At 43.2% G+C, this 17,362-nt stretch overlaps 1 protein-coding gene across 12 annotated transcripts in view; it reads left to right on the forward strand.

Annotated features, from left to right (window-relative positions):
- ANK2 (ankyrin 2) overlaps positions 1–17,362 on the forward strand; it is a 277,485-nt gene that overhangs the window by 82,610 nt on the left and 177,513 nt on the right. For 6 of the 12 annotated variants that reach the window (XM_071431355.1, XM_071431362.1, XM_071431354.1 and 3 more), the window contains exon 1: positions 9,972–10,127. The exons of 2 other annotated variants lie outside the window; for them this stretch is intronic. In XM_071431355.1, the coding sequence (XP_071287456.1) occupies positions 10,047–10,127 (81 nt within the window). In that variant the 5' untranslated portion in view covers positions 9,972–10,046. Of the gene's footprint in view, positions 1–9,885; positions 10,128–17,362 lie in introns of those variants that run through there. 4 more of the 12 variants (XM_071431343.1, XM_071431348.1, XM_071431336.1 and 1 more) reach the window with 3 other exon arrangements.

Here is a 17,362-nt window from a genome sequence, read left to right on the forward strand (position 1 = left end):
GAATTATTAGTCCCTTGGGGCCCATCTATTGTGCTCATCAAAGTCCTGTGCAGTGTGTGGAAAATAACTAATTCATTTTGATTATGTTTCTGTTAGGTGAAGAGACACAGTTATTCCTGTTCAGTGGATGGAATGCTGAAAGACAGGGAGATAAATACTCAAAAGTTTTGGGTGTTTGGGTCCTCAGTTGGAGAAAACAGGGATCGGGTTTTTTTTGAAGTTAGTGTATTTCATCTCATTGATCTGAGGTCAAAACTGTCCTTTCGGCCATGATTATCTCTGAGCCTTTTTAATCCTCGGAGGAAAAGATCACAAGGCAGATGAGGAGCACCCAACAAAATGAGAAACTTTGTGTGAACAGCTTGTTTTTAAGCACCTGTCTTGCATGAAGCATGAGGAGGAGACAGATGGAGCAGCATGGGTGCTGTTATCTGCTGTGCTGATGGGTTGCTCTGGCTGTGAAGACAATGTCCCATTCCTTGTCCTACACCATGTATGCCAATTTCTCTGAATCCATCTGCAAATCAGGCAACAGATGCCCTTGCTCTGAATCTCCTGTGGATTCCTCAGTGTGGCCATCTCAGCCCTGACAGCCAGGTGGCTCTGGTGAAGGAACAGATATGAAATGGTATGATTAGAGTATATAAATCAATACAGATACTACTGAAGTTACATGGGTGCCTTTGCTGGTTAGTTTTCCTTGTTTCTAGACAACCATCTGTTGACCTTATCCTGCCTGGTTTAGGAGAATGTTAGCTTTAGGAAGCTCTGACTCTTCTGTCCATCTCCCTTTTTCCAACCTCCAGGATAATTTCTCTACTCTTCCTGTGCCACTAGTACTATTCTCAGATTCAGTCCTGGTTCTTCTTCTTGCCAACAGTGTTGGCAATCCTATTACCCTCTTGGTGTTTTTTTGATCCAAAACATATGGATATAAAGCCTTTAATAGCTCAAGTCTTTCAGGTGAGCATTTCAAATTCATCTTGAGACAGTATCACAGAATTTCTAGGTTGGAAGAGACTTTTAAGATCATTGAGTCCAACCCATGTTCTAATACCTCAACTAGATCATGGCACCAAGTGCCACATCCAGTCTTTTTTTTAACACATCGAGGGATGGTGACTCTACCACCTTCCTGGGTAGATGATTCCAGTATTTGACCACTATTTCTGTGAAAAACTTCCTCCTTAATTCTTGCCTGTATCTCCCTTGGCACAGCTTCAGACTGTGTCCTCTTGTTCTGTCTGTTGTTGCCCAGAGAAAGTGACCGACCCCCAGCTCACCACAGCCACCCTTCGGGAAGTTGAAGAGAGTGATAAGGTCACCTCTGAGTCTCCTTTTCTCCATGCTGAACAACCCCAGCTCCCTCAGTCGTTCTTCATACGGCTTGTGTTCCAAGCCCCTCAGCAGCCTCGTTGCTCTCCTTTGGACATGCTCAAGCATCTCAACGTCCCTCCTAAACTGAGGGGGCCAGAACTGGACACAGCACTCAAGGTGTGGCCTCACCAGTGCCGAGTACAAGGGGAAGAATGACCTCCCTGCTCCTGCTGGCCACACTATTTCTGATACAGGCCAGGATGCCTTTGGCCTTCTTGGCCACCTGGGCACTCTGCTGGCTCATGTTCAGCCGACTGTCAACCAGCACGCCCAGGTCCCTTTCCTCCTGAGCACTGTCCAGCCACACCGTCCCCAGCCTGTAATGTTGCAGGGGGTTATTGTGGCCAAAGTGCAGGACTCGGCACTTGGAATTATTGAACTTCATCCCATTAGATTCTGCCCATCCATCCAACCGTTCCAAGTCCCTCTGCAAAGCCCTCCATCCCTCTAACAGATCGACACATGCTCCCAGCTTAGTGTCATCTGCAAATTTGCTAATGAAAGACTCTAAACCCTCATCCATGTCATCAATAAAAATATTAAACAGAACTGGCCCCAGCACAGAGCCCTGAGGGACACCACTGCTGACTGGCCTCCAGCTGGATGCGGCACCATTCACCAGCACTCTCTGGGCCCAGCCATCCAGCCAGTTCCTAACCCAGCAAAGAGTGCTCCTGTCCAAGCCACGGGCTGCCAGCTTGTCTAGGAGTATGCTGTGGGAGACAGTGTCAAAGGCCTTGCTGAAATCCAAATAAACAACATCTACAGCCTTCCCTGCATCCACTAGGCGGGTTACCTGGTCATAAAAGGTGACCAGGTTGGTCAAACATGACCTACCCCTCCTAAACCCATGCTGACTGGGTCTGATACCCTGGCCATCCTGTAAATTCTGTGTGATGGCACTTAATGTAAACTGTTCCATTATCTTGCCAGGTACTGAGGTCAGGCTGACTGGTCTATAATTACCAGGATCCTCCTTTGCACCCTTTTTGTGAATGGGTATCACATTGGCCAGCTTCCAGTCATCCGGAACCTCACCAGTGAGCCAGGACTTGTTGGTAAATGATGGAGAGTGGCTTTGCAAGCTCATTTGCCAGCTCTCTCATTACCCTGGGGTGGGTCCCGTCTAGTCCCATAGATTTATGAACATCCAAGCATTTCAGTACTTCTTTGACTGCCTCCTCTTGGATAATGGGGGGACCATTCTGCTCCCTGACACCATCAACCATTCCAGGTGGGCAGGTGTCTTGAGGGCAAGTCATCTTCCCACTAAAAACTGAGGCAAGTAGGCATTAAGCACTTCTGCCTTCTCCTCATCTGCAGATGCTAAGTTCCCTCCCTTGTCCAATAAAGAACAAAGGCTGGTCTTACCCTTCCTTCTAGCATTAAGGTATTTGTAAAAACATTTTTTATTATCCTTTACAGAAGTCGCCATTCTAAGTTTAAAATGAGCTTTGGCCTCCCTAATTTTTTTTTCTGCATGCTCCAGCAGCCTTCTTGAATACTTCCTTAGAGCCCTGACCCTCCTTCCAACATTGATACATCCTCTTTTTATTCCTAAGTACCTCCAAAACCTCCTTGCCCAGCCAGGCTGGACGTTTACCCCGTTGACTGATCTTTTGGCACACGGGGACAGTCTGTTCCTGTGCCCTCAAGATCTCTGTTTTGAGGCATGCCCACCTTTCCTGAACTCCTTTGTTTTTAAGGGCTGTTTCCCAAGGGACGCTCTGAATAAGTCTCCTAAACAGGCCAAAGTCTGCCCTCCAGAAGTTCAATGTAAGAGTCTTACTGGTGTTCCTCCTGACTTCACCAAATATTGAGAACTCTATTATTTCATGATCACTCTGCCCCAAGTGACCTCCAACCACCACATCTCCCACCAGCCCATCTCTATTTGCAAACAGCAGATCTAACATAGCCCCTCCCCTGGTGGGTTCACCCACCAGCTGTGACAGAAAGTTGTCCTCCATACAGTCTAAGAATTTCCTGGACTGCCTCTTTACTGCTGTATTAAGTTCAAAAAACTTAAATTCAAGAAATGGAAATTTGATCAGAATATTTCACAGGAAAAGGAAAAATTTACCTAGTGAGAGAAGGTTCTGTATAGGAATCATAACTAACAGCCGCGCCTATAGTAATGGCAACCTTAGAGGCTCTATTGAGTACTTGGCAAAAAAAAAAAATTATTAATTTTGTTACATTCTGCTAAAAGTGTCACATTTCTCTTGTAGTTTGTGTATGCTAAATAATACAAATGTTGTATTTTATTAACCCATGACACAAAGCTCTTCTAATTTTCCTTTCTATTATAACTGATTCACATTTTGTTTCTGGTAGTCTTTTCTTTACCAGGTGAACACAAGAAAAAAATTGTCAATTCCTTTACTCAAAAAAAAAAAATTAACATTTATCAGAAGAAAAATAATTCAAGGCATAAGAGAAGAATGCTTTGAGCTAGAAAGTCTCCCTGGCAAGTGTCTGGTTACTATAGCAATCGCCACGGAGCACGTGACCCGCATGGCAATTGCAGGGGACTTAAGAGCCTTTTCTCTTGCCCAAGTTTGGTGTCCTCTCAGCAGAGGTGCTACGTGAGGTTACATCCCCACAATCCTGACTCCCAGATGGATGGACAATGCAAAAGATCAATTTGCAGCTCCCACTGGGCAGAAAATGGCGCGTTCAGTTGATGGATTTTCATTTGTTTGATCTGCAGCACGCCACAGCTGAGGGCAGGATTTTCTCCTCTGTGGTCCAGCGTGTTTTATATCTACTTTTTGGCTATTGGTTTGTGTAGCACTGATTGCTGTGTACAGGTTTTGTGGAGTACTTTGAGCTAGGCAGGCAGCCCTACTTCTGCAGAATTTGGCTGATAATTTTAATGTGGGAGTACAGTATTATCCCAGAAACTCAGAGGTGTTAATATTGAGGGACAAAGTCATGTAGTATTTCATTAAAATAACCCATTGTTTTAAAGTTAATTTTTTATTTTCACATTTGCTCCCTGTGCCTAGTGAATGTAGTAGCTTGGCTTCAATGATGAGAAAAAAATAGAGGACACTCTGGAAAGGAAAGAATGTCAAATTTGCATTCTGCATAACTTAATTTTTTATTGAATATTGTGATAGGTAGCCTCTGATTCATTCCAGCATATAGTACTGCTGACATGACTTTCACCAGTGTTTAAAGGCTGTTGAGAATCCTTCTAAAACATGTTAAATATTGATAGTTCCTTGCTGCTTTCATGGAATGATGCTTTTCTAGAGGACAGAAGCAACAAGGAATAGAGCATTTTATTAAATATACATATTTTAAACATATATAAAAATAGTTAACAGTATTTAACTCAGATGTTAAATTTTTATGATTTGGAAATATTTAGCTTTGAAAGAAGAACCTTTTCTGTAATCCACATTTTTTCAGTATGACTGTATGTTGTCAGCTGTGTCAGATGTGACTGATGATGACAGGGTACTACTCCCTACTGTCCTTTACACAAGGATGCAGAGACATCCTCTTTGTTTTGAGGTTGCTACCAGCAACAGATACTCCTGTGAGGAAATGAGTCACCCAAGTGTGTGTGGCACAGAAATATTTGCTCTCCCTGTGCTGTGTGGGAGCCAGTGACGTCAGGTGTTTGTGCTGTGCAGGTGTCAGGGGTCCATCCCCTGAGACCCTCTCCAGCCTGGCACAGGCAGAGGGGCTCAGCTCCTCCTGTTGTCCAAGCACAGGTGCCGAACTGGGGACTTCTGAGGAACTAATTTCTATAGAAATAAGGAGTAAAATGGGGCTAGGATTCCTCATTTATTGTATTCCTACTGGTTTTCCTTTTCAAAAATGATTTGTTGAAACAATGGAAGGACATATCAGATGTATTTCCTAGAAGTTGGCTGCCTGTTTTTGGCTCTTCTGCTGTCCTGAGATGATTAAATACTGAATCAGTCGTGGCTGTGTAATAGAAATCCAGATTAAATAAACATCACCTTGTTTTGTGTCTTAGATTCAAAGTCTGTAGCAGTCCAGTACTTAAACACTTTTTCTACAAGGACAAGGATGAGGGGGAATGGCTTCAAATTGATGGAGTGCAGAGTTAGATTGGCTGTTAGTAAGAAATTGTTCCCTCTGAGGATGGTGAGGCTCTGGCTCAGGAGGTTGCCCAGAGAAGGTGTGGTTACCCCATCCTTAGAAGTGTTCAAGGCCAGGTTGGATGGGGCTTGGAGCAAACTGATCTAGTGGGAGGTGTCTCTGCCCAAGACTGGGGGATTGGAACAAGGTGGTCTGTAAGAACTTTGTCATTTTTAATGGAAAGCTATCATGGGGTTGGAGGAATCTGCTTATTAGCAATTTGTGTTTGTCCTTCATATATTGAGGAGGAAAAAAAAAAGGGAGCACTTACGTAACAGTGTATTAGGATGCTTATTTGGGTGATGTAAAATGTTATTTTACTTCTTCATGAGAATACTAATTGTTCAGATTTTTAAATATAATTAAATAGATGCATAGTTTATCTCTTTGCTGTTACAGCTCAGTTTAATGACTCAGTGGTAAACCATAGGCAGCTTTTTCACCCTCCTGTGCTTTGCTGTGTTGTTGCTCTCTTATCAGGGTGGGCCAGATGGCAGCTGAGGTTCAGCTCAAGGTAACCAGCAGAAACTCCTGCAGTGGTGGGTCAATAAAATCCCACATGATTATCTGTGGTGCACTGCTGAGTAGACACAGAGCACTTAGCACATGTGGTATTTAGAGGGGGCTTTATTATAAGCATTGAAGGGACTGAGAGAATATAGGTGTCACCATTTTAACAATTGCAGTATCTGCAATTACTCAGCTGGAATAGCTGAGTATTTTAATGCTTTTAACAACTACTGTCATGTGACAAATGCAGAGGGTTTGCTTTTAGGACAGGCCGAGTGGAGATGGGTCTCTGGAGATCACAGTCCAATCCTTGTCTTGGATCAGGGCCATGCCATATAAAGTGTTGAGTTTCTCTAAGGATTAAGAATTCCTAGTCTGGCTAGGTAATATATTTCTTTACTTAAAAAGTGTTTCTTCACTTGCATTTCAATTTGTGCCTGTTGCTGGCTACCACTGAGAAGAGCCTGTCTTGGTCTTTACTCTCTCCCGTTTGTATATGACACACTGATAAGATACCCCTGGTCTTCAGTTTCCAAAATGTGGATGTGGCAGTGTCCTGACTTGCTGACAACACTGTTTCAATGTTTTTTTTATATGTAGGTAGTACAGGTGCAGAATATGAAGTAGAATCTGGATGTAGAAAGAGTATGTGGTTCAACTAGAATATAAAGTTCTAATTTTCATTGTGTAAATTATGACCATTATAACAAACATCTTATTGGATCTGCTGCTATTAAATTCATCAGGAATTGAGCTGGTCTTGTAGGATTAATTTTTTAATTGCAGAAGCCACCTGGAATGCTGATATAGGGAATGATGCTGGGAAATCCTGTGTCAGACTGATGGTATAGACATGGCTGAGGTAGTGATAAGCCTGCTATCTTGCACAGCAGCAGTGACCCAGCTGCAGCATCACACTGCTTGGTGCAGGCTGGAGCCACCTGCCAGCAGCTCTAATAGGGACACTCTCCTTTGCCTTGGGTTTATATGGCAATAGGAATGAGTTTGGGAGTGAGGCTCTGGAAAATACCCAAGCAAAAATGGGCAAGGAAGCCCCTCTGACTGCACTTAGTGAGTTAAAGGGATTCCTGTGGTACCACTGCCCTGAATGCTCATGTACTGCAGGAAGCTTCTGGCAGTGCTTCAGAGAGAATGGCGAGCATGCTGCTCAAGCACTTTGAGGGCGCTGCTTCACACCTCTGCATCATTTATTTTCAGCTTTGTACAGTACATTTAAGCTGGGGTGGAATTCCCTTGATGGAAGTTGTCTGAAGAGAGGTAATTGTGTGTTTTTAACCTGTTACATGAGGCTGGGGTTCAAATGTGGGGTGGATTAAGGTGAGCTAAGCAGCTGGACTTAGGTGTAATGAATACAGCCTGGAAACAACAGAACTGATGGGATATATCTGTGGGAAGTCTCCACACACAAATCCAATTGCTCACCTAAACCCTCATTCATGGGGACTGTCCCATCATAAAGCACCAGCCCTTGCTCCTGGTTCTGTGGGTGCACAGATACGGTTTGGAGATCTGATATCCTCTTTCTAAACTGTTGAGGGCTGATCAGGTATGTGACTGCAGCCCTGTTTCAAGCAAGTTAAAAATTACTTTCTGTGTAATTCCCTGGGCTGGAAGTTTATGTCTACATTTTTTTTTTCAGCTAATAAATTTTGTGAAGGAAATAGAGTACACATGCTATAATTTTTTCCCTAACTTCTTTGAAAGAGCATGAATGCCTTCAGCATTTCTGACTATTTAGGAATTGCTTGACTGTTTGGGCATTTCTGAGGCAGTTTGTGTGGTTCTTAGGGCTGATTTTGTGTTGTTATTAGACCTGTTGTCAGTTGACACCTGCTGTCACTCCCTGGCTGGTTAGGTTGGTTTGGTTTCATGCTGGATTTCTGGGATCATGGGAAATGAAGTGTACTGATGTGTTGTTACTGAGCAAGAGCATTTGTTTTCTTTGTCTACACCTAAAGCTGTACTGCCAAAGGTGAATGCCCAGGATCTGGGGAGAGGAGCTAAAAGCAGTTCAGGTTAATGAGGCTATCATCCTTCAGCCAACCTGTGAATTTGGGGTGGATTTGTAGCTGGAATACTTGTCACAACAGGCTTTTCCAGTATTGTGTTTGTGGGCACTGTCACACTGTACCCTTGGTTCACCAGAGAGCTGTGTGACAGTGCAACTCCCATGCACTCATAGAAAAGATGGAAAGGCTGGGTGAGAAATGTGGAAGGAAATTGGAAATCCTCAAACTGTGTGTGTCTCACTTCTCCCTCACACCTTCCAGCCTGCACTTAGCACTGGCTGCCTCCCTGGAGTGCTGCTCTTTTGCTCCTCACAGTGACTCCCAGAGAATTCTTCCTTTCACTAGACATCAAGCCTTCCATCATTTAAGTCTCTCTGGAAAATCTGCTCATTTCCTGGCTATTGTGGAAGTCTCTGGCAATACTGTTTCCTTGTTTTTTCAGTTTGAAGACTGAAAGTAAATAGAGAAATAAAAATATAATAAAAAGGCCCATCTCTAGGGACAGAGGGACAAGTGATGGATTTGGCAGAGTGAGATAGTTTATTTTTCATCCCCTTTACATCATTGCAATCTCACACCATCTTTGGGTTTTCAGAACCATCGTGCATGATTGTTCGTGACGAGAACCATCAGGTATAATTGGCATTTACATCATTTTTACACTCAGAAATAGCAGTGATTTAATTTTTTAATAGTGCAAGAAACATTGTAAGAAGAAAATAGATAATACGTAATTGCCACATGCCCCAAGAATCACTAATTGGGAATAAACAAATGTCAAGCAAAGAGTGTGAATGGCATAGTTTGGTAAGAGAAAGGGCTGGGCAGGGGGATTAATCTGTGCAGAAATTTGATTAAAATGAGAATTGGGAGATGACCTCTCTTTAAAATGAACATCTGTGTTTCTAAGTTAGAAGAATAGCTGCTTCTCCACAGGTTCCCCAAATGAATTCCATGGATGTCTGACACTGATAACAAATGACTGTTGTATGTCTTCCCCAAAATCCTTGCTGTGACTGTGATTGCAGCTCTAATTATGGCATAACAGATGCAGTGTTGTATAGCACCCGCCTTCTTCAAGATCTGTATCTCCCCTTACTTCTACATGAGTTTTCTCATTTTAGTCTAGAATTTACTACTGCTCACAGTAACAAAGCAGTCACTCTCAAAGTGAGGAAAAGAAGAAAAGGTTTTGAGGTTGTTACACTGCTCACATTGTTGTTGTGCTGCAGATGTTCGTTGTGTTTGCAGACAGCACGATTGTGGGAGAGTGAATTCATGCCTCACTGGGTCCTTTCCACTTTCTCCAGCCTCTCCTCTGCTGAGTAAGCAGTTAAAGGGAGTTTTTTCTTTTGTTTGAGAAGGAGGGCAACTTACTTGGGCTGGTTTTTCAGTTGGAAGTGGAACAGCGTAAATCTTTTTTTTTCTTTTTAAACAGTTCATCAGAAGAAATAGAAGAATACATTTACATGTGAACGTTGCTGTGTTGTTCTTCCAACCCAAGGAGGAGGTGATTTACTTTAGTAGTACAAACTAACGCCTTGTGTGCTGTGTCAACCAGGCTGCCATTATCTGCTTTGGTAGTGACAGTGAATCATCTCCTGGATGTTACAGTTGTGGCGAATGGGTTTGGGGACAAGGAGGGTGTGTTGAGCATCATCTGGTGCCGCAGGGCTGCCCCATCCCTGAAAGTGTCCAAAGCCAGACGGGGCAGGTTGTCCTAAGCTACTGGAGGGTGTCCCTACCCATAGCAGGGGGCTGGAACTAGGAGATGAGCTTTGAGAGTCTTTTCCAACCCCAGGCACTGAGTGATTCCAGCAGCGTTTCTCCCCCGGAGCATCTCCCCCTTGCCGGGCGCGCCGTCCACGCCCCGCCGCCGCCTCCACGGCAACGCCGCCGCCGTGTGTGCGCCCGCCCCCGGCCCTGCCCCGGCGGTGCCACCCTCGGCTGGGGCTGGGCGCGGAGCCTGCATGGCACGGCACGGCGCCGGCAGTGCCGCTCGCTAGGATGAACGAGGAGGCGGCCCAGAAGAGCGACGGCGGCGAGAAGTGCAACGGCGGCAGCCAGCGGAGGAAGAGACCCAAGAAGGTGGGAGCGGGACCGGCAGCGGAGCCGGGCGGGGCGCGGTACTGAGGCTCCTGGAGCCCGCGGGGATGCTCCTGCCCTGCCTCCGCGAGCAGGGGGCTCTCCCCATCTGTTTCTATGCGGAGTCGAAAGCGTTGCGATAAGCGAGGCGAGTGGCTGAGCCGAGGCGGTTTTCTGTGCTTTTTGTTCTGTTGAAGTTGGTGTCGTTCGGCAGTGGATGCTGCTCAGCGCAGGTTTCCCTCGGCTGCCCTTTAACAGAGCGGGTGGTTTGTTTTGACAGAAGGTGGTATTGGCTCGTGTGCTGCCACACATCCCTTTTCCTTCGAGCTAGAGAGGTGGAGGTTTATAAACCTTTGATTTATTTTCTGGTGATGTTTCTTAAGGTCATGTTGTAAACAGTCATAGAAAGATCCATTGCTGGCCATCATAGCATCCGTGGTAATTTGGTGATGCTAATGACAAATACCTGCGTAAAAATGTGAATTAGTCCAGCCACACCCAGTTGCCAGGGCACTTGCTCTGTGTGTCCAGTCTCTCTGTCACAAATGGTTGATTTTCAAGGTGTAGCCTGCCATACCCGCTGCTTCGACCCCACGCTTGAGGTAATCTCTTTTTAATGGCTTTATGGCTTTAATTGCAGGCAGCTATTTATTTCTGTTTGGGCTTTCTCTCCCCTTTAGGAGGAGAGATGCCTGTGGTGCTGCATAATTATGACATAAATGGGTTTATCCTTATTCTCCCCTCCCCTTCTTTTTTGTCAATTGCTATAACCTGAGTTACCACACTGAAATGTGAGGGACTGCTTACAGAATGAAGAAGAATTGTTTAATCCATACACAGCATATACTGATGAATTCTTCAGTCCCTCATTTTGCATAGAATTTGCATTTTAACCAACACTGTTCATGAGCAAGACAAATTGTTACAGATCGTGATAACACACAGACGTGTTCGGGGACTTCTGTATGGGATTGGACTTGGTGAGGAAAAGCTCTTTTGCAAGAGGTGTCACTGTTAGGGCCCTTTTTATCACAGAGGGCAGATTCTGTACCTACAACCACAAGGGAATGAGGGAATCCAGTCTAAACGAGAATTGGAACAAAAACACCCTCACCCCACTCCATTGTGCTTGGAATATCGCCTGGACCCCCACACAGTGGGAGATTTTATATAGCATCTTGGCCTTATATTTGAGCAGAATCTAGGAGGAAAGAGGATACCTGCTTTGTCTCACCTCTGCATTTGAAAGGTGTATTTGTGGGGGTATGGAAATCCATATAGGGAAGCAAGAATCAAAAGATCAAGTGCCCAGCCAATGTTTTAATTGGACTGTTGGGTTATCTGGAAACAATATCGTATTAGGAGAGAGGTTTTGAAGCTCGAAGAAGTCAAAGTGGGTGTTTGGATTGCTTCTTTTTTTAATATGTGTGTTTGTGCTTTCTTTTGTTCCCATTGTTTTTCAAGTAAAGTAGCCCAAAGCCTTTCAAGGTTGTGACAACTGCCAAATGAATGCTTGGAAAGCATCTCTTATATTGAGTTTCCATATTCAGAGTCTTCCAACAGCTGATTCATCTTCATTTTTCAAAAGCATAATAAATGCTTGGGTATCTTCTTTTACAGCTATCAGTCTTTTATAACTAGAAAATACTAATGGGGCATTTTCAGTTGACAAATATTAAGCCAAAAATATTGTCAGTCCCTGAGGTTGGATGGACTAGCTGTTGGTGGCTGAGGTCTTATTTTAGATAAGCTCTCACCAATCTTCACCTTTAGTGACTTCATGAGGAAATACTGCTGCGTTTGATATTTCTTTTAAAATTCTACAAATTATTTTCTGAAAACCTCAAAATTGGTAACTTTCTTGATGAGGGAGATAGACCCTGTAATAGCCAAGAGTACAAGAATTCCAGGTTGAATTCCTCTGTGTTTTGACGAGGTAGGCACAATGTATTTTGGGAAGGGAGACAAAAGTGCCATGTGCAAGAGCTCCAAAATCCCAAGTAATGTAGCCTGTTTTCAGGTCCTGAACTACTTTTGCTGAACAAAGCTGCATTGCACCAGCCAATATGCCCTCTATCTGTTCTACGGAAGTTGATCCCTTTTGTGTGGATAATTAAATATTAATTGAGCTAGATGAGTTTGATCTATGTATTGGGAGAGACAGAGAGAGGCTCTTCTTGGATTCAGCATTCAGCTGGATCTTCTGTATTCCAGGAGGGTGTCCTGGCCAGGAAGCCAAGGATGATTTTCTCTAATTTTCACCGGTACCCCCTTATAAAAAAAAAAAAAAGGCATGCACACTTTAAAATAAGAAGGCTTCAGCTTTGTCCTCGTACAGGATGGGAAAACAATTTTTTTGGTTTGTTTTTGATTCTATGAAAATCAAAATTTTCACGGAGTGGGGAAAATTGCTACTTATGCAGAGCCAAATTTAATCCTTGTGCTGATGGTTGTGGCTTTGTGTGTTCTTGTGAGTAAGTGGGCTGCCTCAATAGGTTTGTTAATCCAATGGTAGGGTTGTGTCCAGTTTTCCTGTGTATTTTGCCCCTTTGATAACTGAGATATGGTCAAATTTGTGCTCCTGGAAAGAAAGTCCATGTTCAGTCAGTTCTAGTATTGGAGAGCAGAGGATGCAGTTGTGGACAGAGCTTGTTCTGTGGTTGGTGTAACTTGATGGAGATTGGTGTTGAAGAGGTAATGCGGTGAGTGCCCTGGAATTTGTAATACGTTCTTGTTTTCCTTCTGTCTTTTTGCCAAGTCTATGGCAAAGGGCTCAAGTACTAAATTCCTAGAATTCCTTTCAAGGATGCTTTTTTCATTCTAGAGTGTTTCAGATTAAAACCAGCTACTGTTGGTCATCATGTGAAAAAGGAAGCATGTTCCTGTATCTAGTACTGAAAGCACTGAAGATAAAGGGACTTCTAGGAGCCGGAAGTTCTTCCTGAGCTTACAGGTTGTTCATAAACCTTACTGTTGATGGATCAATGCAGAAATAATCCATTTTGGCTTTTTGCAGAATTCCAGTCTTGTTAATTATATTGCTCATTCTTTTAGGAAAATTAAAATCTTGGAATCAGACCCATAGTGGAAAAGACTTGCAGGAAGTTGTAATCTTGATTTAAAGGAACAGAAATGAGACTTCCTTTTCTAACCTAATCATAATCTCCTCTTTTAAATAAAATTGGTTGCATTATGTGAAGTACTTCCAGTGGAAGCTGTATGCTTGCTAATGGAATCATTACAGTGTACAAGCTAATCCTTTTAATTAATTTCAATTACTTAAGACTTTTTATTCCATGCATAAGGTAATCGAGACCTATTTTAGAATACAAGTATCATGCTGGTCACAAGAACAAGAATCCCAATGTACAGAAAACATGCAGAGAGGGATTGCCAGAAGAATGAGCCTGTCCTACGAAGAATCCAGAGGAGCTTGGCTTTAGTGTGCTCAAGCCAAAGCAACCTGAGGGGAAAAGGAAATGAGGCTCCTCTGCAGCCTTCTAATAGGTTTAATCAGATAAAAAGCCAAGAGAAACTTAATTATGTATGAGATATGATTTCTCTAACGTACCACTGGACTGGATTCAACTCCTTCGAGGAGGTCCCTCTTGCTTCCATGTTTCTGTGCTTTCCTCTGTGTCATTTACAGTGTCATAATAATATTACACAGCACTCTACTTGGTGGTAAATGTAGCTACTTAAGTATTTTTAAATACTTCTTTACCTAGTTATTTCACTCTTGCAACTACCAGATTTAGTGGAAAATTGAATGCCATCAAAAGAAGGGGTTGAAGCAGTGACCATCTCTCCTGAAATTGGTGTGGGGACTGGTATAGGACAGCAGTTCCAGTCCTCTGGGTGGTGTTTGCCTGAACTGCCCTCATTCCACACTTACAAAGTCCCACTGTGTCTTCCCTTGTTGCTGCTCTTTGCCCCACTCTGCTGTGATTACTGGTGACAGAAAAATAGCTGCGGCCACTCTGCTCTTGGCTGTTCTGTTTTGGTGATCCAACCAGAATGAAACCAGTGTGCCACCTGAGAGAGAGCACATCCTCTAGCTTTAGAGGAAAGAAGGTTTTCCTGCAGTCAGTAAGCAGTAAATTGAACAGGCAGAGAAGAGCTAATGAGGAAAACCACAGGCCTTTCTTTCTTTCAGCAGTAGATATCTAAAAGACTTTGTCACAAAGGAAAAGTGGTAGTTTCAAGTTAACCCAACTCACTGGTGTTCAATGTTACTAATTTTACTGGTAGCACAGCTGCTGGAAGGTCTTATTCTTCTTTCAGCTGTGGGAGAGAACTGGAACTGCTTTGCTTTCAAAAAAGCTGTAATCCAATTTACATTTAAGTAAACAGGCAGATACATGGTTCTAGAATTTGCTCTGTAAAGAAGAAACTACATAGAGAGGAAAAAAAACCAACCTTTTTTTAAGTCATGGACAGGTTTGTTAAGAGTGTTAAGAGTCAAACCAGTTGTATTGCTCAATGTCTACCCTGTGCTTTAACATGGTTTGCACTATCGTGAATCTGATGCAACTCCACTGCTATTCTTGCGTTATTGAAATCAGGATTTGCTTGTTCCCTTTGCCTTTTATTCCTATCACGAGTCTTCCAGCACATTTTGTGCCAGGTGTAAAACTAAGATTGTAGCTGCAAATGCTTTGCTGTATTTAGCTCTAGTTGCTATGTGTGGTGGTAACAACCCAAAAATGATGTGTATTTCTCCCACTATCATATAGAATGCCCCACCTCTGTGTCTTTGGTTGCATCAGCAAACACTCTGTGCTCCCATCACAACAGCTCCATGGTGAGTGACACTCTGGAGAAATGATTTCCATTTACTTAGAGCAATGAGACAGGGAAAATAATTGTGTGCTAGAGCTGAATATCCGAACTCTAGATCATTTTGTGGCTTTGTGGGTTTTTTTTAGCATCATAAAATGTGTAAGACAGAGAGTGCACATGGTCTGGGCCCCATGGCTGAGCCAGGATTTTCTAGGTTCTAGTGTAAGAGGGTCATTTCAGCCATTACTCTGCTCTACAGTATCAATGCAATGAACAAATCTTAGGTCTAACACAACCACTTGGAAGGTTAAATTTGTTAATTGTGGTCTTTAAAGGTAAAATATATATATTGTTTTAAAAATGTTCTTGTTTTTATAACAGAGTAATGGGAATCTGCAAAGGGATGGAGTTGTTGTAGTGTGCCAGTGCTGGGTTTCACAGATGAAGTCTGTGAGAGTAACAAGGAGGAAATGATCTGGATCAGTGGTGACTGTTACAGGGAATGGTGTAGCTGGTTGAGCCTGCATCCGCTTGCTCCCGATTTGTCCTTCTCAGCTCTTGCTCATTTTCACCAATGTTTGGCAAACATCAAGTGAGTCAGGGAAGCCAAGTCCCTTCTTCCCCAGCCAGCTTCCCTTTCTCCCTGCAGGGTGCCTGGGGCCGGCAAGTATTGCACAGATTGCATCGCACTCGCCCATCTTGCAGCCTTGTCACGCGTTCCTGCAGTGACAGGGCTGAGCTAGCCTTAGACCTGCCTGTCCTGCCTCTCTGGGGACATGGGGACCACTCTGGAGGCAGCCATGTATTCTCTCTGCCCTCATGGCATCCACTTCTCTTACCTGGCTGTCCCTGTCAGACCTGCTGTGGTTTTTTTTGTGGCGCCGTGTCCCTGTCTGCACTGGCCGTGCTGTGTTGATGCTTTTGATGACATCTCTGGCTAAGGATGTTTTTTCACTCTACAAATTGAGACTGACATATGTAGCACGTAGATATTTAGGTTAGGCACTGGGAGCCCTGGAGCTCTGAAATGCAAGGAACAGAGGGAGGCCAAAAAAATACTAAGATGGCCAGAGGCTTTTCCATTCTCATGGAAAATTTATTTTCAGGAATTAATTATTTCAGAATCTTTCCTAGCTGATTAAGTAGGCTTCTTTTGTCTTGGTGACCGAAATTGCTGAGCTGAAAATTTGAACTTCCTGTCATTATGCCTTCACTGTGTAGGAATAATCCAGTATTTCTGTTTTCAGTAGAAATTTGCAGTACTCTTATTCATTCAGTGGGATCCTAATAGTTTTTCATTTTCTCATTTATTTCTACTTCATTTAATTGTTCTCTGGCACCAAATATAGAAGGGAAAAATATTTAAAAAGTAGATGGAGATGGACCAATGTTTAAGGCTCCCTCAGAGTAGTTTCTAAAATTGTGTGGGAAACAGTGAATTACTTCAGGTCAGTTTTGATAAAAAATCATAGTTGAAAGGACATGCAACTGATTGTCAAAGTCATCTTTCTCTATTTTAAATATTAATTTGGGGGATGGAAAATGTAAAAGATAAAGATGTAATACTACACAAAAAAGGCAGTGTATCCTTTTGGGCATTGTGAGTCAGTTTGGGAATTGGTTTGTCTTCTTCAAGCTTTCTTGAAATAAAAATGTTCCTTGGGCGTGCAGCAGTTTAGGGAGAGCAAAGGTAGGCACCAACACACGTTATCTCACCTCTTCTGTGCTCCTTCCAGCTGGCTGCACTTGGGTTACAAGCAGGTGCACAATTTGTAACCTACTTCTGTTTTCTCTGGGTTTAGCTTACACACGCACACACACACACCAATTTAGCCCATGAATGGAGTGCTCTCTGGGGAGTAGGATCAGCTCTGAAGGAAAGGATAGAGTAAATGGCAGTAATTGCAGTTGGAAGTGATTTTCTAGGTTAAACAGTGTACAAGTTTCTGCCACAAGCTGAGTGGTTCAGAAGGGGTTAGTTGATTTTATTTGTTCCATTCAGGCTTGGCTGTCATGCATTTATATTACACTAGTACTGGATCTCAGCAAGCAGAGCCTATGGATTTCAACTGGCACCAGGAATGCACAGATTCCTGTAACACTACAGCCTCATGATCAGTTAAATCTGCTTATTGCCCCACTCCTAGGGCTCCTTTATAAGGCAGGGTTTGAAGTGTGTGTCAGAATAGTGGAGGCAGTGAAGAGCATTAGTGATAGTTTTGAAGTACGCGGATGGAAGTGGGAACTGGTGTTTATAAACAATTTACACCCTTCTATAGAATCTCTTCCTGTATTAAATATTTTGCTGCTTTCTTCTGATCGAAAGACTGCTAGTCCTCCTTTTAAAAACCTTTTAGAAGTCTAATACATCTGGCAGCTTTCAGTATCAGAGAGCCGATGTCAACATAGAAATGTCAAGAAACAGTGGTACTTATTCATGGCGTGAGCTATTAGAA

The sequence above is a fragment of the Agelaius tricolor genome, unplaced genomic scaffold (assembly GCF_023055355.1).
Source record: "Agelaius tricolor isolate 1412-34295 unplaced genomic scaffold, bAgeTri1.0.p SCAF_8, whole genome shotgun sequence".
NCBI lineage: Eukaryota > Metazoa > Chordata > Aves > Passeriformes > Icteridae > Agelaius > Agelaius tricolor.